Here is a 23,432-nt window from a genome sequence, read left to right on the forward strand (position 1 = left end):
GATTAATCCCTACTTGCATACTAGCCTCGACAGCCTTTCTATATGATCATTTTAGAACTAAAAAACAGCTATTCACCATTACTTTTACTTCTACCGCTGTACTGAGATAATCCACTTAATTCAACATTTTATATTCTTAACAAAGGCTCCGCTCAAATCTCCAATCCGTCTATCCTACCTCGTTATCTAAATTCTCGATTTTCATTATGAAATTCCAAAAACTCACAGCACTTGTCGGGCTCTTGCTGCCCCTTACTGCTCTGGCCGCTCCAACAATTGAAGATGTTACTGCCCTCGCAGATGTCGTTGACGCCCGATCAGAGGCCCAGGACAACTCTCCTGAAGCACTAGGTTTGGAGGCGTGCAAAGTACCACTTGCATTATCATCAATTCCGATTCCAAACGGGTGAACTGTCGCAAGGGACCAGGCTTCAGCTACCCTGATACTGGCGAGAGTGTATATATTGAAGTGGGAAATGCTTACCCTTTGGCTGCTACAAGACGGGCGACTGCTATCAGGGCAATTGGTAAGTGGCTCTTTCTCACTGCCTCACAATGAGGTGCGTGGTTGAACTGGATAAACTGACGCCGAATAGCACCTGGCAGAAGCTGGCTACCATTAACTGCTACGTTAATGGGTATTATACTGACCCTCGGTGTACTGCGGGTACGTATTGGTTTTTGTCAGACATTATGGAAGATATCAAAGCTAACTTGTGGCTGTAGCTGCTCTTGGAAAGTGCTAGAGGGTTATCATCTATCTATCTAATGAGGGTTGCGTGGTAGGGAGGCGGGAGGCGCCGTTGGTGAGGTTTGTGTTGTGCACTTGTGAAAACCATAATCTGCAGCACCTTTGCATATAGCTGCTATCAAGGCATTTTAGAAGGGGAAAATAAAAACGCCTAAATGAGCGCCGACCGATTTGTTGTTGAGTTGTTCAAAATGGCTGTGCTGAGCCACCATTGGTTGTATGTTGTATATTGTACGTGCATAGCCTTGCAGCTAGCAGCCATCACAGCCATCACAGCCATCTCCCCCCATCATCGTGTTTTCGTAGTCTGTTATATGAAGTCAGTTATCTTTATCGAAGATTATTCATGAGTGCGTTGAGCAGTGAAGACATCTGTACTTGATATGGCTGCTGCACTTGGCCTCGTAGGCGGCGACTTCACCGCGGCCGTTGACCTCGTCACAACGGTAGTTAATGCGCTCCGTGAAAACAGGGAGGCAAGTGAAGAATATTTCGAGCTTCTGCGCCAGCTCTATTCTCTCCGGATAGCTCTACTACGAGTTAAAGCGCTCCACACTGGCGATTCGCAGCACAGAGAGTTGGTTGGCCTCCGACAAGCGGCCGCTCAGTGGAATATATGCTTGAGTACAGGCGGCGACTAGATATAACCCAACGGCAGCAACAACAAAATACAGACGTCACGTATGCACAAACACTTCCCACAGGCTCAACACACACCCCATCACAACCGACACACCCAGACGACTATCAACAGTATCATCGTTTGTATCATGCTAAACTGCAGATTAAAAAAAACCCACCACATGCCCCGACAAATCCACCAGCGCCCACCCCATCACCACTCAATAATCCACAATCTTAACCGCCTCCTGCACATTCTCCGGCAAATCCTCCAACCTCACCAGCCCCAACGCCACACAATCCCCCCAGAAGAACATCGCCCGATCCTGCGCATACGCCACGTAATCAAACTCATCATCCTCCTTATCCTCGCCCTCCACATTCCCCCCTTTTCCCCCCCTCCACCTCCTCACCCGCACCATCCTCCAAATCCAACTTCTCCATCTCCCCCACCTCACCCGCGGCGCACCAGCACTCGCCGTCCGACACGCAGCATCATACTCCTCCAGCTCCGGGATATTCGCCTGCACAATCCCCCACGCAACCCACTGCGCTGAATTCGCGACTCTCCACCACCTTGCCTCAACCATCAGCTCATCCACCCTGCGTTCCACATCCGCAATCCTCCTATGCTCCTCCTCCGCATACCCAACCGGCGCCTGCTCCCCCACCGGCGACCCTCTTGAATCCAGCATAAACGCTGAAATCCCCGCGTTTCCCGGCCAGGGCTAGGCACCACCTTGGGTGTCGCGGAGGCGGATGCAAAGCCCGAGAATTGCGGGCGGTGGTTGAGATAGGCGCGGATGAAGCGGCGTTGCTCGGCGGGGGTGGGGAAGGATTTGGTGTTGCAGAGGTAGGGGGTAAAGGGTTCGTGGTAGTTGTAGCACCATTCTGTGAAGTGGTTTGCGAATTCGAGACCGGGGGTGTTGCCGGAGGCGTATTCGAAGTCGATGACGACGAGTTGTTTGTGGGTGTTTGCGGGGAGGAGGAGGGGGGATTCGGTGGTGGGGAGGAGGCGGAGGATGTTGCCGTATTGGGTCTGTGGGGGGTTAGGTTTCGATTCGACAGGAGAGTGGATGGTAAGAGGGTAGAAGGAGACGATGGTATAAAAGAGAGAAATGATGAAAAGAGAGGATAAACATGAAAAACTCACATCATTATGCGCAAACACCAACTTCTCCCTCAACCCCGCCACCCCCCCATACTTCTCATTCAACCACCCCCTATACCTCTCCACCATCCCCCTAAACACCGACCACTCCACCCCACACACCAACCCCCTCTCCCTCCACGCCGGCACCTTCTTCCCGCCATCCCCCGTCTCGGGATACGTATCCAGGAAACTAATCACACGCTCGCACCTCTCAACCCACTTATCCCAATTCCTCCACACAAACGGCCCTTCATCCCTCTCCGTCTCCAGGAGCTCAATCCCATCATGCAATTCCCGCATGCGCTTAGCGATCTGCTTCGACGTCTCCGGATCGCGGAGGTCCCTGGGCGTGAGAGTGGTGGATATGAAGTACTCCTCGAACCTCCCATTCCTAAACGTCCCCAGCAATCTCGGGCCGATCTTCTTGCGCGCGAGTCGGCTCAAGATGCCGAGCTCCGCGTCGCGGTCGATAAGATGCTCGACTTGTGGGCCGTAGATTCGGAGGAGGAGTTTGGAGGGGCGGGCTTTCGATTTACTGGTCGGGTCCGAGGGGAGGGCGGGGGGGGAGACGACGTAGACTGCGTTTGTGAGGGCGCCGCTTAGGCGCTCGACCTCGAGGTCTGCGCCGCTGTCAAGGGGGACGCGACGCCATCCCTTAAGACGGAGTGTGTGTGCCAGTCTCAGGATCTCCGATTTGAAAGTAACCCACACCTGTGCCTCTTTGTCTGCGCGGCGGCCGGAGGTGGTGGGTGTTGTGGTGCCGGAGGCGTAGCTGAGGGTCTTGGAGTTATCGAGGACGACGTCGCAGCTGGGGACTATGACGTCTCCATCGAAGTACTCCGTGTCCGAGGAAGCATTGACGGAGTAGCGGCGCGACGTGTACTTGCGCGACGAGTAGGAGGGTCGGCGCGGGCGGATGACAGGGCTCTCTGGGTTGGGGCGGTATGTGGATTTCACTTTACTGTCTTCGAGGATCGATTGCAAGTCTTCGAGGGAGATGGTGCTCAGGCACGAGTCCTGTGATTCTCTGCGGGCGGTGGTAGGGCTGTTATTCTCGTTCCCCCCTCGCCACGCGGGTGTGCCTTATGCTTCCTCGCCTTCCTCGCGGCCGTCTTAGCCTTCTGGACATGCAACCACTCCGAGACCTGGCTGAGGAGCTTATCATGCTGATGATGGCGTTGATGTCTCTGAATATACGGCCCATTCCCCGACGAGCTCTCCCCGGACTGACTCATAGCCAGCCTCGGGATGTCCTCTTGGCTCGCCTGGCTGACGAGGGAGTTCTTGGAGGAGTTGCTGAAGGAGGAGGGCGTGGGGCGACCGGTGAGTCGCTTGCCGACGCCTGCGGTGAATTGTTTTATGGGTGGTGTGTCGAGGGGTTGCATTGGTGGGGAGAGCTTGGGCTCTTCAATGGATACGACTGTGTGCACCAATTCGAATTAGTATACATAAGACAACAAAAGAAGGATAGATAAATAGATAGCTGCCCTTGCATGCAAACACACACCCCACAGCCGTGTCTCGTGCCCGATTGCCCGATCTCGCTCACGCCCCCTTGCATTTGCATGGGGAAAAACTAGATATGTGCGGATTTTTTGGGGGATGGGGGGTGACATACCCTTCGTAGGCCCGCTCTTGGGGCTTGCCCCGCCATCGTCGCCTCGGATGGCCATGATCATGGCGGGCCGCAGCGGCCTCTGACCTCCTCCACCTCCGTGGCTGTTGCTGGTGGTGGTGCTGCCATCACCGCCGGGTTTTCGGTCTGGGTCTTGTGGCGGCGCCGCATTCCTGTCTGTCATCTCCTACACCGCCCCGGTTGGAGGAGAATGAAATGGGGCTATATGGAAACAGTAGTCCCGTTTTCGGAATTTGTGTCTTGCTTCTTTCCTTGAGGCGTGTTGAATATATATATATATATATATATCTATATTTGGAGTTTGTATGGATCGAAAGAAAGATAGTAGGCAATTGAAGCAACTATGCTCAGAAGTTGTAGGGGTACCAAGCATACGCAATGACTGGCACTTTTAAAAACTTGGGGATTGGGACCGAGCACACACCACAGGATCACCCCACCAACAAAAAAGCACCAGCCAACCAGGACAGCGGCGGTACATTCCGCCCTGGGAGTGGGAGGGTTGTTTCTTATGAGGATTATCATACCATGTAAGTGTGCATACTAACATATTAATAGGCTTCAATAATAAGAGGTCTGTACTACAGTTTTGGTTACACATGAGAGAGATGAGGTCACACATCTGGTAAGAGTATTATAATCTCTCTAAACACTGCTGCTGCTAAACCACATATTCGTGTAACCAAAAAACTAAAGTACACATACAATAAAGGGGTATCCATTTATTCCCATACCAGCCGTTCATTGTTTCCTTGCTTCTTCCTACCCCGAATCATATTCCTGCATGTACTTTTTTGCTTTTGATCTATCAACCGAACAAAGGTACGGTACCCCACAACATGCAAAAGGTCAGACAAAGGCAACGAAGCCCCATGCTCACTCATCAAGGACTCATAGGCTTCGCCCATTCCACAACCTCAAGCGCACACATGACCAACATGAGCGTCGAAGGCAAAATCCTGTATACTAGTTAGTTCGACATCTACACAAGGAGAGAGACGGGGATCACATACCAAATAACATAGCTCTGAAACAAAATCTTGCTCATAACCGCCTCATAAACCCCATTAATCTGGCAAATCTGCGCCAACTGCAGCGCGCTCGGCGCGCCCGTAAGCAAGAAGCAGACAATAATAAAGATCGGATCATCCACAATGCTAATCGGCAGATACTTGGCCATCATCGCCAAGAACGGCGCCATGATCAAGGTCGGGAGGAGCATGCGGCTGATCAGCGAAGCAACCAAGAGCTTCGTCCCAATCTGGTTCTCCTCGCTGTCCGCCTCCAGTGCGGTCTGCGGGAGGGTGTTGCGGGCGAGGTTGGCGCCGAGGACGACGAGGATGAGGGGGACGGCAACGCCGCCGGACTGCGTGATGGCGCGGGTGACGGAGTTGGCGACGAAGGAGCCTTCTTGGAAAAAGAGGCGCTGGAGGGAGGGGATGGTGGCAACGATGCCGGCGAGGAGCATGGCCCAGAGAGGGGGGTTCATGAATTCCCATAGGCCGTTGCCGAAGCGCGCGGCGCCTCTGTAGAACTTGGCGAGAACCCTCTGCACGGGGAAGGGGAGGGTGTTGAATATACTCCTGATGACGGCGTTGATCTTTGATGAGACGAAGTTTGCGGCGCGTTTCGATTGGAGTTCGGCGATCTTGACCCATCCTCGGATGCCATCGGGGATGTGCTGCTCTCTGATCTGTTGTGGTCTGATGGTTGGGAAAGAAGTGAGGCTGTTGCTTAGATGTTCAGCGTGTAGAATACTGTCTACCTCTGGTGCCGTCGGGGTAGAGTTTAAGCGCTTCCTCCCATCATCATCATACTCGTCATCGGGCAGCACATAATGCGTGTTGGTGACAGGCGTTATACCGCCCGATTCGAACAATGTCGACGAGTGGCTCTGGCTCCCATCATCATCTCTGTATCTCCCCTCCTCCACAGCCGCCGCATCTTCAATCTCCAGCCGATCCGGTGGGGCCAACAGAACATGGTATCCCCAACTCCATCGCACCAGCTGTCCGAGTTGCTGGAAGATGAGCAAGTAAAGAATGCCGCGCGCCGAGACCTCGTCGTCATTGTCCCCCGGTATCCTGTCCCAGTGTAGCCCATTCAAGGTCTGTGACAGAGAGATAACGAGGGATATCGGCAGGGAGTTTGAGTTCCCAAAAACTCCCATTGCCGTGACGAAATTCGCAGGACGCTTGACTAATCCGAAGGCTTTGGACACGCCAATGGAGACCAGGTATGATACGAGAGTTTGTAGGGCAAAGATCACTGGGATCACAGCGAGGTCGGCAAGAGTGTCGGCCGTCAGCTGAGAGGCAAGTTTCGTGAAGACTGCAGATTTCGTCAGTAATGGATACAGAAAGCGTCGTCGAATCGGGTTGGCAACTCACTCAGACAAGGCGTGAACAGCATAACATTCAAGTGAGCCACAAACTTTTGCTGCTCCGCACTAAACATGCCCTGTCTCGCGATGATATACCCCGGCACGCTGACGCAGACGACCTCCATGACGGCCTCGAACACGAGGAGTATGAGGCGTCCGAGATCCGGATGCGCCTCATGGCTCATCACGACGGGCTGCTGGAAACCATCGAAAGGGCGGGCCGTGAAGGACCTGCTGACGATGGAGGCGACGCCATTACTGCCATTTGCGAGTCTGAATGACGTGGGTGTGGTGAAGAAGGCCATTAAGGGTCGCCGGCCAGAGCGATTCGGGAAATTGTGAGCTTTCAGTATGGTATTATAGTTGGAGAGGGCGTGCTCGTTGTGCTCGTTGTGCTCGTTGTGCTCGTTGTGATCGTTGTGATCGTTGTGCTCGTTGCGATAAGGATGGTTTTGTCGTTCTTAGGTTTTGGTGGTGCGGGCGGGTAGACTAGGTAGGATGGTGAGAGGATTTGTGAATGTGTTGTTGGGTTGGGCGACGCACCTCAGCTCGCCATGCGGGGCGAGGGTTGTGTGAGGTTTTAGCTGGTGTCGCACGGCGCACGACGTAAGTTACAGTGACGCGGTCTAGGAGGCGTCGGCTGCGGGTCTGCCACCCGCCTGGCTGGTCTCTTGTGGTGCCAAGGTATTTTGAGGCACCGCCCTGATGCGACGATTCGATATGAGAGGTTATCTCCAAATGTGTGTGTTCCCTTTCTGCTTTCTGCTTTCTCCTTTCTTTTTTCTCCTTTCTCCTTTCAACTTCTGCATCAGCGTAGCCAGTAAGTCCTGTGCATCGTTGAGCTACAACACACCAAGCTCATCTTCCTCGGCGGGTATACTGTGCAACTTCCGTACTGGAACTCGGTACTGAAACTTCCGTACTAGAACTTCCATACTAGAACTTCCATACTAGAACTTCCGTACTATGTACTGTAAGATTACGTGTGCTACACCATTAGTGTAGGATCCCAGTACTATAACTAACTTATCATATGTCTACTCTGTTCTGCTATAATACTCTATATGCACTCTAAGGCTGACTTCATACATGATCTACTCATACATACATTCTCCACACATTAAAACCGCCGAAGCTTCTGAATCTGAATCGTAGCGATCCGCGCAGTTTCAAAATGAGCAGAAGCGATGTGCGCGGTTTCGCGACGTGCGTCCGTTCACCGCTACTCCTCAACAAAACACCGAATCAACACTACGGATGAGCCTCAAACGGCGTGCTCGGAACCTACCACCTAAGGGTGGTAGGAATAAGGTGCTCTCTACTGCACAGTCAGAAGCCCTTAAGAAATGGATCCTTAAGCAGTATTACCTAGGGCTTGGAGCTACTAGAAGTATGATATTTTCTGCAGTCTGCCAGCTCCGGAGCCTACATCTGCAGCCTCCGCCATCAGAGAGCTAGCTTACTAAATATATTAAGAATGAGCTTTAAGAATTCCACTTTATCACTACAAAGCCTATTGCACTACAGCGTACGAAAGCTTAAGATAAGTCTACTATTATACGGTGGTTTCGAGAGTACCATGAGTTTATACTAGAGCGTGGTATAAAGCCAGAGTCAATTTGGAATATGGATGAAACAGGCTTTAGGATTGGAATTCCAGGAGGTGAGAAGGTTATGATACCACGAATAGCAAAGGAGCTCTATACGCCTAGCCCTGAAAATCGTACGTCTATTCTGTAGTAGGAAAAATCATACCACCTATACTTGTCATTCCGGGCAAAATACATATGGATTCTTGGCACCATATGAACCTCAAAGGCACGGAGCTAGTACTACACTCAGACTCTGGATTTTCAAATAGCTAGCTTGCTCTTCAGTGGCTAGAGCATTTTGCAAAGCATACAGCTTCGGAGGATACGAAGGTTCTACTACTCGACTCTCATGTGAGCTATACAAGCCATGACTTCGTCATTGGAGCAGAAGAACATAACATCATTATATACACCTTTCCCTCACATCTCACACACGTTTTACAGCCATTAGACGTGGGAGTGTTCCAGCCTTATAAGCACTAGCATAGAGTAGCTGTGCTCGTAGCTATACGAGACATGGACATTACCTACGACCTACAATCCTTCATGAGAGATCTCACCCAAATCCGGAAGCAGACTTTTAAGGAGTCTACAATAGTCTCAGCTTTCCGGAAAGCTGGAGTCTAGCCAATAAGCTGTAATACAGCTATTATGAAGCTATGCACCTACTCATAGCCTACGCCTATGCCTACTACGCCTACCCTACTAATACGGGTTTCTACACCTAAACCCTCTACTTTTCGGGCTGTAGAAGAGGGGCAATAGTACTAGAAACACCAGGTTCCGGGGGGCTTTAGTAGCCCCTCAAAAGAGAGCTACTGCAATTGGCTTACCGGAACCGAAGAGGTTGTAGTAGGCGGCCAGCTCCAAGAACACGACCTACGGGCTATTTGGCGCCAGGTTGAGGAGTCGAAGAAGCGGGCAAGCCGAAGCCGGGCCCAGCTTCAGTTCTGAGGTGAGCTCCAAGCTGCTCACGCTCACGAGCTTCGGGCCTAGAAAGCCGAGCTTCAAGCCTAGAAGCTTGCAGCCAAAGAAGCCCGGGTAGCCCGCTAGGCTAGAAACGAGGCTAATAACCAGCTCAAAAGAGCTGAGGTTGAGGCCCGGAGGGCAGAGCGCCTCCGGAAAAAGAGGGTAAAAGCTCTTCTTCGAGCTGGCAACCCAATTCCTCTAGAGGATCGGGACCCAATTCGGGACCTAGAAGCTGCTGAGAGTGGGTGCGGGAGCGAGAGCGGGAGTGAGCGTGGGCGTGGGCGTGAGTGTGGGAGTGAGCGTGGGAGTGATGAAGTGATAATTTCTTACAATGATTGATTCATGTACCTTTATATACAAATTACTATGTAGTGGTACCTATAGCCTACATATTGCGAAACCGCGCACATCGCTTCCGCTCATTTTGAAACCGCCCGGATCGCTTCTGAGCGAAGCGAAAATTTGGTCATGACGATTACCCCGCGACACCCTCAAACCCTCAACTCAGGAATCACGACAGGATCTGGCTGTGTCCTCTTCTCCGGTACGTCGCAGTTTTCGCAGAAAAAATATGAAGTGCATGTAACTAATGCAGCTATCCCTTTCACAGACTGATTTCTCCCTCCAACGCGCGCCATCAGACGATTCCTCGTGTCGACGCTCACCACCCATGAGGACGGTATAACCGCCTAAACACAGCATGGCTCCTCCCACCGACCCGTCCGCACCGGCAGACACCTCTGGCGCCTCGCCCTTGCCCGCCGACTCCTCGAATCCCGTCTCCGCGGCCCCAATCAGCGAGAGACTGTCCTCTGTGCGCTCTATTTCCGATCCTCCGCGCCATCAATCGACTATGTCGTCCTCGTCAAACCTAATCGGCGTGTTGAACAATGCCAGGAGACCTGCGGTGCGCTCGTCGATACCGGCGAGCTCGGTGGCTTCGGGCGGCTTGCCGCAGGATATGCAGGCGAAGATGAGGGCTTTCCATTTGTCGCGCCAGGGTACGCCGCCTGGTGGACGACCGTCGGCTTCACCGGCCGACGAGAATGGCGGTAACATGGCAGGAGGTCTGCGGTTACCAATGGGTAATAGGCCACAACTACCGCAGGGGCTTGTCTCGGCGCCTGCTGTTCCACGACAGGGCGGCAAACCGTCGCTGAGCGAGCGCAGAAACATGCCGAAGTTAGGTGGATTACCAGGAAGTCCTGCGGCTCCCGCAGCGAGCCCTTCTTTGAGCCTGAACGGCAGCGCAAACCCGGCGGCGAATAACACTGATAGGGGGTCGATGTTCAACAAGTTCTCCAACTATGTGGATACGGAGAAGGGAACGCTTCGCTTTGCGGGGAAGGCTGTTATCCATGGTCAGGGCATTGATTTCTCGAGCGGTAATAATTTCAGTATATCCCTGGATGAGGTAGATACGCTCGAGGAGCTGGGAAAGGGCAACTACGGCACAGTCTACAAGGTGCGCCACGCGCGGCCACGGCAGCAAAGGCTTGGACTGGGTCTTCAGGTTCGCTCCTTGGCACCCAATGCCTCGATAGGGGACAATGGCGATTCCAGCGACACGCCTCTGGCCAAGAATTCCACGGGTGTCATCATGGCAATGAAAGAAATCCGTCTCGAGCTCGACGAAGCCAAATTCGCCGCCATCATCATGGAACTCGACATCCTCCACCGCTGCGTCTCTCCCTACATCATCGATTTCTACGGCGCCTTCTTCCAAGAGGGCGCGGTGTACATCTGCATCGAGTTCATGGACGGCGGGTCCATCGACAAAATTTACGGCGACGGAGTCCCGGAGAACGTGTTACGGAAAATCACCCACGCCACCACCAAGGGGCTGAAGGAGCTGAAGGACGTCCACAACATCATCCATCGTGACGTCAAGCCGACGAATATTCTCGTCAACACGCGTGGCCAGGTGAAGATCTGCGATTTCGGCGTCTCGGGGAACCTGGTCGCTAGTATCGCCAAGACGAATATCGGATGCCAGTCGTACATGGCGCCGGAAAGGATATCGGGGGGTGAAGTCACGCAGGCGGGCGCGAATCCGAGTAGTGGGACGTATTCGGTGCAGTCGGATGTTTGGTCGCTGGGCTTGACTATCATTGAGTGCGCTATGGGACGGTACCCGTACCCGCCTGAGACGTATAACAACATCTTTAGCCAGTTATCCGTAAGTCTACTCGCAACCCATCAACCCCTCCCTACTGTTCTTGGACTCGGAATCTAACATTACCTCGCAGGCAATCGTCGACGGCGACCCCCCCGACCTCCCCGCAGAAGGCTACTCCGACATAACGCGCGACTTCGTGCACGGCTGCCTCCACAAAATCCCCAAGCTGCGCCCTACATACTCCATGCTCCTCCAACACCCCTGGCTCGCCGGCCTCTCCAAACCGGACGTCATTAGCGAGGAAGACGGCGTCACCAACGGTCCCGCCGCTTCTACAAACGGCACCACCAGCAAATCCTCCTCCTCCGGCGACTCCGCAGACCCAGCCTACGATGATGAGGTCGCGCAGTGGGTGAGATCGGCGCTTGAGAGAAAAGCGTCGGGGCTGATGGGGTCGAGTGCTAAACCAGCCTTACATGCCGCACCGCTGGACAGTGTGAGCCCGCCTTCTGTGTAGATACGCTGATGCTGGGGCTGGGCCCAAAGATTATACTGTTTTAGCTCATTGTTTACATTTGTCCTCCCCTCCCTTCCCTTTCCGTTTCTTGGCTACAAAGAAAACTGGAATTCGGAAGAAGAGGTTTTGGAGACGGAAAACCGCCCCCGAAACCTACCCCACTGACACTGCAAGCTGGCAAGCTAGAAAACACAGTCTTTGAGCAGCACCATGGTCCGGTGTCCTGCACCCACTACACCCCGGAAATCCTCCACCAGGCCAAGACATAAACAACAGCGTCGCTCAAGCCTCTGGCTCTGGTTGTCATAGCCGCATTGTCAGGTATAGATAGGAACAGACACGATCCGCTGGATGATGGGAGGGTGATGATATCTCCTTATTTCGCGGCCGGATTGCCGGGTGCATGCTTGTCCCATTCACGCGGCTGCCCGCTGGGGTTCTTTGTTCGTGGATATGCACAGCTAGGGTGGGAGTGGGTGTTCAACTGCTGATGGGAAGAAGGAGGGGAGGATGAACTATCACCTGGGTGTGAGGGACGTCATGGAAGGGGGTTATTGTTTCCCTGCGGATGTAGAATTTTTTGTGTATAATGTGGAGGGTGAGGAAATAGGCAGATGAGGAAATATGTGGTTGGATTTATGGTGTGTGCCTTTGTGCATTGCTGATGTGATTTTCTTGTGGTGAGTTGTGAGGTATGTGTAAGTGGTGATGGGTGATGGGTGATGAAGGGAGTTTTGGTAGGTTTTTTGGTATTTTCCTGTTATCTTGCTATCCCCCCCCCCCTTCCCCCTTTACCGCCTCTCAAACAAAGACAACAAGGCACACACCATAAATCCAAGCACATATTTCCTCATCTGCCTATTTCCTCACCCTCCACATTATACACAAAAAACTCTACATCCTCTCCATCCCCAGCTAAACCAGCCAACTCCCCCATCCTACAAATTGGAGCCACCCATCCCCTCAAGAGTAAGAATGGGGCCATAGCAACCAACCATCAAAAGAAGGTTACAGGGGTAAGCTTATCTTCCTTTCTCTAGTTTGCCTTTCAGCCCCCCCCTTCCCCCTTTATCGCCTCTCAAACAAAGAGAACAATAAGCATACACACAACGCTTAGCGAAAAAGCGGGGCTGTTCTGTTTATGAGAAGGGGCGCGTATATGTTATATTGATTTTGGGGACATAGGTACGCGTGACAAAGGGGGGTCAGCTTCTTTTGCTAGGTATGACAAGTTCGATTGTGTGAGGGGCTTTGTTGACGTTATCTAAGTCTACATTTTCCTTCCTTCCCATAACTTGCACATTTTGTCAGGAACCGGAAAGCTTCTTCAATTTTGTGGTTACAACTTCCGATAACTCGCTACAACACCTTCCCAATCTGGAGCAGGAGAATATAAAAAGGCCAAACCGGCGGAGGAAACAAAGTATAACCCTAACCATGCCGTGTAAGCGTGGAGAGATCTATCTCACACAAGACCAAGATGATAGGAGCGATGTGTATTACAGGCGGGACTGTACAGGCCGAGTTATAGGCCACGGGCATATCGGGGGAGCATATTACAATTGGGTGCCTAAGCCGTCACAACAGCGCGTCATTCCCGGCGGCAACTGTCTCCCCGGCAGCAACCATCTCCCCGGCTTGGGGTTAGGCGGTAGCGGCAACGGCAGCGGCAGCGGCAGCGGCAGTGACGGAGAAACACAGTCGACTCTCGGCGGCCAGGAAAAGGGTTTCGTAGGTGGTGCCCCCGCTCAGGACAGCGACTTCGGCCAGTGGTGGGCGCAGGCTCTCCTCCAGGAGAGTCGTGTAGGCGATATTCCCGCTCAGGACGGCGGCGGCGGCGGCGGCAGAGAAAAGGCTCGCATGAGTGATATCCCCGCTCAGAACGGCGGCGGCAGCGGCAGGGGGGGAATGCAGTCTCTCGTTGACGAAAAGGGTTGCATAATTCTGGACGATAGCGAGGAGGAGGAGGAAGTACAATTTCTCGGTGAGGGTAAGCATCTCCTTATCTCCCCCCTCTCGGCGTAACTTGCACGACTTGATCGTATAAAAATTCACTCCCTTCTACTATTATCTTGCGGCCCACTTCCTGTCACCACTACCCTCTTTCTCATTCTCGCTCTTGACTAACGAATTTCAAGCTTCACGATTTCAGTTTCAACCTCGCACTCCAAAACCAATTACCACCTTTTCTCAAGCTGAATTACAAACACCTACACCACATTCTTCTTCACAGAAGAGGAAGTTGGATTCTATTGACACCCCACCACGACTCGCACCCCAGCAGAGACAGGCGAGGAGTGCACAGTCGCTGAGCCGATCTGAGTGGACTTTTGGAGAGCGCAGACCAACTGCTGTATCTGAAGGCGCAGCTGTAGAAGCTCTTTCACCGTTTTCAACGCCAACGAATAGAAGGGACAGTATGTCGGGGAGTATTAATCGGAAGGAGGGGTATGAGATTGTTCCTATGCCAGCGGGCGCTCGAGAGATGAGTTTCGGAAATGGAAGTGAGGTTGTCACCAGTTCCAACAAGAGGCAAGGTTCTATTCTTAGGAACATGGATGGTGGCAAGTTCAACATTGGAAATGATATTCTTGCTGCTTTCAAGGAGGGACTTACCCCTACTCCCAAGATTAAGGATGGGGAAAAGTTGAGTGGTGGAGGTGAAATTGTTGGTGCTGCAAAGGAGCAGATTCCTTCCACCGCCACCCCCAAGAGCAAGAATATTGGCAAGCTCAGCCAAGGAAGTGAAGTTATTACTGCTAGCAAAGATCAGCCTACGCCCACTCCAAAGGCCAAGAATCGCGGCGTGAGTCAAGACTGGGAGATCATCGAAGTTGGCCCATCCACAGATCTGACTTTACCCCATCGCTCTTCCACCCAGCGAAAGCCCGTGATCGATCTGGAAGACTACGAAGTCCTGCCTCCTCTTACAGGCACTATATCTAACATGACTATTCTACATACCACCATCATCGATTCCTCCGATTCAGAGGGTGACTTCGACTTCGAGATCATCGGCTCGCACACCCTCACCTCCCCCACCCTCCCCCGCCGCCGCTCAACCATCTACCCCCTCCGCAACCCCCCCATCGTGCACCCTCTCTACACCCTCTGGGCAACCATGGTTTCAAACTTTCCTCTCGAGCGTGACATCGTCGTCGAGCTCGCCGACGGGGATTTTCTCAAGATCACCAATTTGGTCCGAAACGACGATACAGACGCCTTGACACTCCGCGGCCACCGCTTCCAGCGAACCAGGGATTTGAATGGGTTGCTTGCTAAGAAACGCAATGAGCTCTGCTGGGTCACTGAGGTGGATGAAGATGATGAGCGTCCGGCTTCTGTGCAGAGTTTGGCTGAAGTTCCAGCTTCCAGCGTCACGAGGGTGCGTAAGACGTTGATTACGAATATGGCGTTCCCCGCTGCGACGTTCAGGAATACCCCTTTCCCAGGTGGTATGGAGAATGTTGAGCAGGAGGGCATTGTGGCGGTGAGATGGAAATATACGACGACGTGGCCGAGTGCGAAGGCGAGAGTGAATAATGAGAATGCCTTCTGCGAGCGCGTGTTGAGACATCTCGGGGAGGGGGATGCATTGGTTGATAAGGGATTGAGGATCCGTGATGGATTGGCTAGGTACCAGTTCCGTGGACCGACTGTGCTGGGCGGATCCTTTATTCCGGCTGTGCGAAAGGGTGGGAATGATACCAAGTCGCCTGTTCGTGGTGGTGAGACGGGGTGGCTTAGACGTCTTCCTGGGTCGCGCAACAATAGTGTCCAGGAGCTTGCTGGGCAGACGGCCGGATTGTTTGACGATGACATGGTTGATCTCACGGATGAGTTTCCGAAGACGCCAACGAAATCCAGATTGAGCATCGCAGAGGCGACTCAAGAGCGCATGCTCAGCCAGATCGATCTCACGATGCCTGAGCTTTCATTCCCCCCATCCGATGGGACGGTTCGTGCTACCAGTGCTGCCAGCAAGTTGAAGACCACTATCAAGCGTGTAGAAGGTCAGATGTGCACCTACGGCGACGCCTGTGAGTTTCTTCCCCATCCCTCTCCCCCCAACCAACTCCAAACTAACACCCCCTTTCCCAGTCTGCGGAGCCGGTGGCGCAACCCGCGGCGCCCACATGGCAGGTCTCAAAGTCATCTGGGGCTTCGATTTCAACGCCCACGCGTGCGAGACCTGGCGCCTCAACTTCCCCTCGGCGACTATGTACGAGATGTCCGCCTTCGACGTGTGCCATCTCTGGGCCAAGGAAGCCAAAGCCGGCATGCCAAACTGCGCACAAGTGGACATCCTTCACATCTCCCCGCCCTGCCAGTTTTTCTCGCCGGCGCATACGATTGCGGGGAAGGATGATGAGATGAATACGGCGAGTTTGTTGGCGTGTGGACGACTGCTGGCGTTGGTGAGGCCGAGAGTGGTGACGCTGGAGCAGACGTTTGGGATTGGACATGCGGAGTTTACGAGGTGGTTTAATGCGCTGATTCATCAGTTTACCGATAATGGCTATTCGTTGCGCTGGAAGATTTGTCATCTCCAGAACTGGGTATGTCTTTTCCGTTTCCTCCCTTCCCGATTTAATGATACCACCACCTACCTACTTCCTGCCTCCCCGCGATATGTGTATCCAAGCTAACAAACCCAGGGCCTCCCACAGCGCCGTCAGCGTCTCATCATCATCGCCGCCTGCCCCGGCGAGACGCTCCCCCCTTTCCCACCTTACACCCACTCCAAGAACCCCTCCCCCCCTAATGGTCTCAAACCCTACACCTCGGTCAACACGCTCCTGACCTCCATCCTTCGCAACGCGCCCGACCACGACCTCACCGCTGCGCTCGCCAAGCCTCTCCACGAGAGTCCCTGGGACGGAACCAGCATCGCCCCCCGCGCGATCACCACGCACGGGGGCCAGAACTACCATCCTTCCGGGACCCGCGGGTTTACGAATAGGGAGTTAGCTACGCTGCAGGGGTTTCCGGCGGGACATAGGTTTGGGGAGAAGAACGTGAAGAAACAAATTGGGAATGCTGTACCGCCGAGCATTGCTGCGGTGCTGTTCGGGGCCGTGAGGAAGGCACTGGAGGCGGCGGATGGGGTGGAGAGTGTTGTTGTTGATATCGGGGGTGGGGTGGAGAGGGAGGTTTTTGTTGTTGATTGATTAGGTGGGGAGGGGAGTTTTGATTTGATTGGGGGGGAAGGTTGAGGAGTTGATTATGGGTAGGAGTTAAGGTGTTTTTGCTATTGAGGGGTGGGTAGATTGTGGGGGGAGTTGAGATGGTGAGGGGTGGATAGATTGTGAACCGAGTGGTGAGATGACGGGGAAGACGCAGTTTTGGGGGTTATTATGACGGATGAGGGCTGCGGATTTGCGGATGATGATACTGTTTTTTTTTTTTTTTTCAGATAGTGGCAGGCCTTGGCCTCGCATGAGAGAGATACATTGCCAGGATTAGATTGGGACGTGGAGGGATTTGCAGTTATGGATGGAGGATACACTTTCTGGATGCCGGGCAGGAAATGCCATTGGCTGTACGGTATGGTACAGATGGCGGCGCGGTATCAGGGTTCTCATCCAGGAACTATAGATAGATAGGCAATCCTCCCTTCGGAATGAGAATGAGATATACTTGGAGTAAAATTCTTGCTGTAAGGATGCCTTTGTGACCGATATGCACCCCCACGTCTAAGAATCCATGTGTGAAGTTTCCGTATAATCCAAGTGCACAAGCCTCAACAAGAATCCATGTTTGTAACCCTTCTACAGTGAATACTTCCTTTGTATTGCATTCACCTTGTCCTTCTGGGTTTCGTGCTCTTGTCAAGAAAATGGAGACGACGACGTCAATTCTATTCGAAAATGCCCTCTATGCGGCCTCAGAGCCGTACACACATCCAGGCTACCAGCTGAGTAACCCCATAGGTGGGGGCCCTGAACTGCGTTGGTTCCGCGATATTATAGAATAAGCGCGCTTATATTATCAAACTGCCTCGATGCCCGAGTAGTTAACTACGTCATTGTCAAGCGCGCGCTAATCATATAACAGGCGTTCGGTTGTGTTCTTCGGGGTCACGTGTTCGACCCCACGTTGTATGACTATTTTCTGTTTTCTTTGTGTTATCATCTGCGCTCTGCCACGCCCTGCCACGTAGGGCGTGTTACTATATGAATGATAAATTATCCTGTATTTCTTTAAAAGGTACGTAACATTCCGTTCCTTGAAACCACTCGGGCATCAAACGACTTTTTTTTAGATTCAATCCCTATTTGTTTTTTGGGGTTGTTTTAATATCTGTAAACTATGAACGGGATGATAACTCTATTTGATGGCAACACAAGGAAGTGAGTGGTTTGCTTTATATTCTGAAGAGGGATTCTAGTCGATACTGCAGCTTGGTAATATGGACTATTATACAGCTCTAATTTACACCTGTCACTCAATCCCCCTGGTGAATGCCTTGAGTTGTTCAGCCTCGTCTGGCCCTCCCAACGGTTAACTCCAACGAACAACCCTCTCATCTGAATTGATCTTTATCAACCCCCCCCCCCTTCTACTGCCTTGCCCCGATTGCAACACCTCTGTTGCTGCATCGTGTTTTGGAGCTTCCAATCCGTGTCGGGCTTCTCCAAGGATCGCCTTCGATCTACCTGCTAACAAATTGGCATTACATCCAACTGTTGAGACTCTTCCAACCCCCTTCCCCAGCCCTAACTCTCTTGGAGCGAGTAACACTTTTATGTGTCGTCGTCTGGTACTGCTCTCCAGGGCTCAAATTTCAAATCCAAGCATCCCTCTAAATCATGTTGCAAGACCGTGACGGCGTTAACCCCTCCCTCGCAGCCCTTCTCGGTGCTCTCATCGCCAAACCCGTAGAAACCGGTACCAACTGCCGCCGTCTGTTACGACGCACGACACAGCTTTGCTTGCTCTCCCTTCCACTAGGGAGATAATCCCCTTTCAGATCGCAATACCCGCGGGGCAGAATAACATCCATCTCCACACTCTCGGCACATAATTCCTCCGAACCCGACAGTACGTCACTGCCCCAAGTGTGGTGGGGGTCGTTGATGAATAATCGCAGCGCATGAGGGAGGTGGAGCATATTTGAACCGGTTTCGTTGATAAAAGAAGTTGAAGGAGTAAATTGTATCTTATCATCCTTATTCAATTTGAATTTCCATTATCTGCCAAGAAGAGGGTTCTGCAAGTCCTATATGCCGTCTTTCCCGTCGTCCCCTCACTATCCCTCGAACCGCCAGCACCATCGAGAATCTGTTTCACCTCCGTTTCAGCTGAACTCGCAAAACAACCACAAAAACACACTCCGTCCAAGACCACACCCTCCGTCCGTCCAAGACCACACCCTCCCGCGCCTCACTAAACATCACAATGACCACCCCCCGCGTCTTCGTCGTCCGCCATGGCGAGACGGAATGGTCCCTGAACGGGCGCCACACCGGCACCACCGAGCTCCCCTTGACCGCCAACGGCGAAAAGCGCGTCAAAGCTACAGGGCACGCCCTAATAGGCAACGACAGGCTGATCGTGCCTGGCTCGCTGCTTCACGTGTAGAACATCCCCCCCCCACCGTGGTCCTGCAAACGAAACTAACAATCGCGCCCTAGCTACGTATCGCCCCGCCATCGCGCACAGCGCACGCTCGAGCTCCTGGATATAGGATGGGCGGAGAAGCTACCCTGGGCCGAGAAACCAGACCCCGATGGACGGGTCCGCTGTGATGCGTTAGTCGAGATCACAGAGGATATCCGGGAATGGGATTATGGAGATTACGAGGGCGTGACGAGCGCGGAGATCATGAAGCAGCGCGAGGAAGCTGGGCTGCCGAAGTGGGATATTTGGAGGGATGGGTGTCCTGGTGGAGAGTAAGTTTACAGAACTGCTGACCTGGAGGGCGGGAGTGGATAAGATGGATGAGGTGGATGAGATGCTAATGATGGGGTAGGTCGCCGGCGGATATCACGAATAGGTTGAATAGGCTTATCAAGGATGTACGGACGAGATGGCACGCTGATGTTATTGGGAAGACGGAGAATGTGCCCAAGGATGTGTTGATCGTGGCGCATGGACATATTTTGCGCGCGTTTGCGATGTTGTGGGTGGGTAAGGCGATTGAGGATGGGCCGAGTCTGTTGCTGGAGGCTGGTGGTGTTGGGACGCTGAGGTGAGTCTTTTATGAAGATTGTTGGGTTGTTGAGAGTGGTACTGACTGGGAATAGTTATGAACATCACTCGCTTGACGAGCCGGCTATTCTGCTTGGAGGGAGTTTCATGGTCGATGTTGTTGAGAGTGCGCAGGTAGCTGGTGGACAGAAACAGTAGGTGGGATAGGGCCCTGATATATCGATATATTTCGCAATCTACGAGACAGACGTAGAATTCTACCAATGCGAATTCTGGCGATATAAAACCTCAATATGCCGAACTACCATTCCATTCTCACTCGCCAGCAGACCATTCATTGAATCCACTTTTGCAACCCCAAGCCCACCCACCCCCGCTCACGCCTTCGTCCCCCTCGCAATAAACACCTCCCTCTTCATCCTCTTCTCCTCAGGCCCAATCACAAGCCCCTTCCCCAACACCTTATACCCGAAATCCAACCCCAACCCCGCCTGCTCAAACAGTTTCCGCACATCCTCCTCCGAGAATCCCATATATTTCACCGTCTCCACGACTTTGGTCTCTTCCCCTTTCCCTCCCGCTTCCTCCTTCTTCTCCCCGTGACCGTGACCGTGACCGTGTCCATGACCATGTCCATGACCATGACCGTGTCCGTGACCATGCCCAAGCATCTCCCCATGCGGCAAGAAATCCAATATCACCAACGACCCCCCCCCCTTCAACCTCTCCCCCAACCTCCTCGCCGCCAACCCCGCATCCCCAAAATGATGAAACCCCAGCCCCACAACCGCAACATCAAACCCCCAAAACTCCTCCCCCTCAAACTCCCTCGGCCTGTCCACCTCGGGATCGATCAAATCCCCCACCCAAGCGTGGACCTCCTCCTCCTCTAACCCTTGGTTGGAAGCTGTGGTGTTGTAGGCGGCGACCATGCCGGCGGACACATCGATGCCGATTACGCGGGAACAGTGTTCGGAGAGGGCTTTGGTGATGGTGCCGGTGCCGCAGGCGTAGTCGAGGAGGGTGAAGGGGGTGGTGGTTGGGTCGGAGGGGAAGGGGGCGAGGAAGGGGAGGGAGGATTGGAGGGAGGCGGTTAGGTCGGCGAGGGTTTTGGCGTGTTTGGTGTCGTAGGTTGCGGCTTCTGTGCTGGCGAGTGTTAGGTTTTGGAGATAGGGAGTTGGGGAAAGGGGTGGAAATGGCAATCGGGAGTGGGAGAGGGGTGGAAATGGCAAAGGGGTGGAAATGGCAAAGGGGTGGAAATGGCAAAGGGGTGGAAATGGCAAAGGGGTGGAAATGGCAAAGGGGTGGAAATGGCAAAGGGGTGGAAATGGCAAAGGGGTGGAAATGGCAAAGGGGTGGAAATGGCAAAGGGGTGGAAATGGCAAAGGGGTGGAAATGGCAATGGGGTGGAAATGGCAATGGGGAGGAAATGGCAATGGGGAGTGGGAGAGGGGATGAGATGTGTTTGGATGAAAGGGAACGAGGCTGGCTCACTCGAAGAAAGCTTTGTTTTTCCCTGCAAAGTCGGCCATGTTTGATTATCCGTAAAGTAAACGAGCTATTTTCTCAGGGTCTTGTAATATGGTATCGTAGGTTATCAGAAACTCGTCGTCTACCTCCCAAGGTAGACGACGGCCTCTTCCCAACCCCGCACCAGGCACCCGGGCGCCGGAACATCATTATTGCCAATACCCCGCGCCAGGACACCGAGGGTCGAGTTGTTGCGCATCCAGGGCCACATGTATGAAGTGAAGCACTGGTGATCTGAGATGAAGCGTGTCTAGGTGTCTAGACAGAATACCAATCCTCGATCGAGATCCATCTCCCTCACCATCACATCTCCCTCACCATCACATCTCCCTCACCATCACATCTCCCTCACCATCACATCTCCCTCACCCCCCCCTCCCCTTTCCCCTCCATATCACGTGCCACGTGCCAATTCTATCATGGCGGTGCTGACTTACAAGTAGTAGAGTAGTATGTAGAGTGGCGATGGGAAAGTGGGAGTGGAAGAAGTACTGCGGGCCTACTCTGCCGTGCCGTGAAGAAAAAAAAAAAAAAAAAAAAAAAAACTTGACTATGTAATTCAATATACATACAGCATCCTAGACAAGTACCCCCCCTCAGTTCTGCAGGACAGCACGAGACGGGTTCGGGCGATCGGCCGTGTCCTCCCAGCTCGTCGGGCGGCCTGTTTTGCGGCCGGGAGAGTGGTCCCCTGCAGAGCTGTGATGGGGTGGGGGAGGGCATAGGGCCAATGAGGGAGGGCATAGGGCCAATGAGGGATGAGGGGATGAGGGGATGGATGTTTGCGGCGGTGGGTGTGTGCGGGACGGTGACGAGGGAAGCTGACGAGCGGTGCGTTGCGCTTTGCTGGGCTGCGATGCCGTTGGGGATGGGGGAAGGGAGGGAGGGATGGGGGGAGGGAGGGAGGGATGGGGGGAGGGATGGGGGGAGGGGGGGGGAAAAGGGGGGGAGGGAGGGATGGGGGGAGGGATGGGGGAGGGGGGGGAAAAAGGGGGGGAGGGGGGGAAGGGAGGGGGATTGGTTGTGGGGATTGGTTGTGGCTGTTCGCGGATACAATGGCACGTGTACAGTAGGCAGTGCAATGTGGTCCGGTGCGTCTCTCCCTTGCTTTCTCAACTGCAGCGCCGTTCGCGGCTGCCACGCATTACATTCTCTTCTCGTGACATTTTCCTCCAATGCCCATGCCCATGCCCATGCCCATGCCGCCCATGCCCATGCCGTACTATGGGTAGAATCCCACAATCCCAATCCAAGCGACCGACCCACGGCAAAGTGGCATGGAAGAAGAATGAAATGTGTCTGTTTTGGCCGGTTTGTGGTTTGTTGGTGTCTGTTCGTTGGGAAAGAAAGTGACGTGACGTGGCGGGGCGGTGGGCGGTGGGCGGTGGGCGGTGGGCGGTTGTTTCTTGTTCGGCTTCTTCGGGATCCCTGCAGCCCACGCGACGAGGAGAGACGGGGGGTATTCTATGTGTTCTTGTGTTCTTGTGTTCTGTGTTCTGTGTTCTGTGTTCTGTGTTCTGCTCTACCTTTTCTGTTGGCGATGTGGTTCTGCCATCTGCCGTATCCATTCTCTCATCCCTCCCCTCCCTCCTTCCCTTCTCTCATCCCTCCCCTCCCTCCTTCCCTTCTCAACTCCCTCCCCTCCCTCCTTCCCTTCTCAACCCCTGATATCCACACGCTTGACTGGTACAAATAGCGGCTAACAGAAGACGTAACCAATTACATACCGTATGCTCTCAGATCATCCTCTGCGGAGTCCTATGGTCCAGAGCAGAATCTTCTCTTCTTTCCTTTTGCCCCCCACCCAGCAATCCAGGAATGGCCCCCCAAGCTTATCCCCATCCCATCCACCGACGGCGCCTTCCGGCCCGCATCTGCAGGTAGTCACTCGGTCGGCGGTCAGACAGGCATCACACATGGTGAATGTTACAAAAAACCAAAAGACCCGAACCGCGCAGCCACCTGACCCGCCTTGCCCAGCGAAACTCACACAGCACAGCAACATCA

General features: G+C 53.4%; 8 protein-coding genes across 8 annotated transcripts; 5 read left to right on the forward strand and 3 right to left on the reverse strand.

Annotated features, from left to right (window-relative positions):
• Positions 1 to 206: 206 nt before the first annotated feature.
• Positions 207 to 1,392, forward strand: VC83_00001 (uncharacterized protein; the record flags this gene model as incomplete). Its single annotated transcript, XM_024463698.1, has 2 exons — positions 207 to 368; positions 1,120 to 1,392. 2 exons carry the CDS (start codon positions 207 to 209, stop codon positions 1,390 to 1,392), a joined length of 435 nt encoding a protein of 144 aa, XP_024328514.1.
• Positions 1,393 to 1,546: 154 nt separating this feature from the next.
• VC83_00002 (uncharacterized protein) lies at positions 1,547 to 4,324 on the reverse strand (the record flags this gene model as incomplete). The annotated part of the gene is made up of 5 exons (XM_024463699.1): positions 1,547 to 2,031; positions 2,109 to 2,411; positions 2,526 to 3,589; positions 3,757 to 3,945; positions 4,144 to 4,324. The coding sequence occupies 5 exons, from the start codon at positions 4,322 to 4,324 to the stop codon at positions 1,594 to 1,596; spliced, it is 2,175 nt and encodes a 724-aa protein (XP_024328516.1). The 3' UTR covers positions 1,547 to 1,593.
• A 215-nt stretch (positions 4,325 to 4,539) lies between these two features.
• VC83_00003 (uncharacterized protein) lies at positions 4,540 to 4,729 on the forward strand (the record flags this gene model as incomplete). Its single annotated transcript, XM_024463700.1, has 2 exons — positions 4,540 to 4,691; positions 4,720 to 4,729. The coding sequence occupies 2 exons, from the start codon at positions 4,540 to 4,542 to the stop codon at positions 4,727 to 4,729; spliced, it is 162 nt and encodes a 53-aa protein (XP_024328515.1).
• VC83_00004 (uncharacterized protein) lies at positions 4,723 to 6,942 on the reverse strand. The gene is made up of 3 exons (XM_024463701.1): positions 6,552 to 6,942; positions 5,175 to 6,492; positions 4,723 to 5,120 (listed from the first exon to the last, which is right to left on the reverse strand). The coding sequence occupies exons 1-3, from the start codon at positions 6,847 to 6,849 to the stop codon at positions 5,045 to 5,047; spliced, it is 1,692 nt and encodes a 563-aa protein (XP_024328518.1). The 5' UTR covers positions 6,850 to 6,942; the 3' UTR covers positions 4,723 to 5,044.
• Positions 6,943 to 9,535: 2,593 nt separating this feature from the next.
• VC83_00005 (uncharacterized protein) lies at positions 9,536 to 12,488 on the forward strand. The gene is made up of 3 exons (XM_024463702.1): positions 9,536 to 9,649; positions 9,716 to 11,284; positions 11,355 to 12,488. Exons 2-3 carry the CDS (start codon positions 9,806 to 9,808, stop codon positions 11,739 to 11,741), a joined length of 1,866 nt encoding a protein of 621 aa, XP_024328517.1. The 5' UTR covers positions 9,536 to 9,649; positions 9,716 to 9,805; the 3' UTR covers positions 11,742 to 12,488.
• Positions 12,464 to 16,912, forward strand: VC83_00006 (uncharacterized protein; the record flags this gene model as incomplete). Its single annotated transcript, XM_024463703.1, has 6 exons — positions 12,464 to 12,757; positions 12,927 to 12,963; positions 13,011 to 13,731; positions 13,880 to 15,781; positions 15,843 to 16,300; positions 16,400 to 16,912. Exons 3-6 carry the CDS (start codon positions 13,179 to 13,181, stop codon positions 16,910 to 16,912), a joined length of 3,426 nt encoding a protein of 1,141 aa, XP_024328520.1. The 5' UTR covers positions 12,464 to 12,757; positions 12,927 to 12,963; positions 13,011 to 13,178.
• A 1,963-nt stretch (positions 16,913 to 18,875) lies between these two features.
• Positions 18,876 to 20,260, forward strand: VC83_00007 (uncharacterized protein). The gene is made up of 4 exons (XM_024463704.1): positions 18,876 to 19,321; positions 19,379 to 19,636; positions 19,717 to 19,935; positions 19,991 to 20,260. The coding sequence occupies exons 1-4, from the start codon at positions 19,143 to 19,145 to the stop codon at positions 20,091 to 20,093; spliced, it is 759 nt and encodes a 252-aa protein (XP_024328519.1). The 5' UTR covers positions 18,876 to 19,142; the 3' UTR covers positions 20,094 to 20,260.
• Positions 20,261 to 20,272: 12 nt separating this feature from the next.
• Positions 20,273 to 21,788, reverse strand: VC83_00008 (uncharacterized protein; the record flags this gene model as incomplete). The annotated part of the gene is made up of 2 exons (XM_024463705.1): positions 21,390 to 21,788; positions 20,273 to 21,041 (listed from the first exon to the last, which is right to left on the reverse strand). Exons 1-2 carry the CDS (start codon positions 21,425 to 21,427, stop codon positions 20,273 to 20,275), a joined length of 807 nt encoding a protein of 268 aa, XP_024328522.1. The 5' UTR covers positions 21,428 to 21,788.
• Positions 21,789 to 23,432: the final 1,644 nt, after the last annotated feature.

Source organism: Pseudogymnoascus destructans, assembly GCF_001641265.1.
Source record: "Pseudogymnoascus destructans isolate 20631-21 unplaced genomic scaffold scaffold_1, whole genome shotgun sequence".
NCBI lineage: Eukaryota > Fungi > Ascomycota > Leotiomycetes > Thelebolales > Thelebolaceae > Pseudogymnoascus > Pseudogymnoascus destructans.

Bases quoted from the DNA above. Each gene is read 5' to 3' on its own strand.
- VC83_00004 (XM_024463701.1), bottom strand. From the start codon at position 6,849: ATGGCCTTCTTCACCACACCCACGTCATTCAGACTCGCAAATGGCAGT. The intron at 6,493-6,551 runs GTGAGTTGCCAA...CGAAATCTGCAG, and splicing joins GCTGTTCACGCCTTGTCTGA to TCTTCACGAAACTTGCCTCT. The intron at 5,121-5,174 runs GTATGTGATCCC...ACTAGTATACAG, and splicing joins TTTCAGAGCTATGTTATTTG to GATTTTGCCTTCGACGCTCA.
- VC83_00005 (XM_024463702.1), top strand. From the start codon at position 9,806: ATGGCTCCTCCCACCGACCCGTCCGCACCGGCAGACACCTCTGGCGCC. The intron at 11,285-11,354 runs GTAAGTCTACTC...ATTACCTCGCAG, and splicing joins ACATCTTTAGCCAGTTATCC to GCAATCGTCGACGGCGACCC.
- VC83_00007 (XM_024463704.1), top strand. From the start codon at position 19,143: ATGACCACCCCCCGCGTCTTCGTCGTCCGCCATGGCGAGACGGAATGG. The intron at 19,637-19,716 runs GTAAGTTTACAG...ATGATGGGGTAG, and splicing joins GATGGGTGTCCTGGTGGAGA to GTCGCCGGCGGATATCACGA. The intron at 19,936-19,990 runs GTGAGTCTTTTA...GACTGGGAATAG, and splicing joins GGTGGTGTTGGGACGCTGAG to TTATGAACATCACTCGCTTG.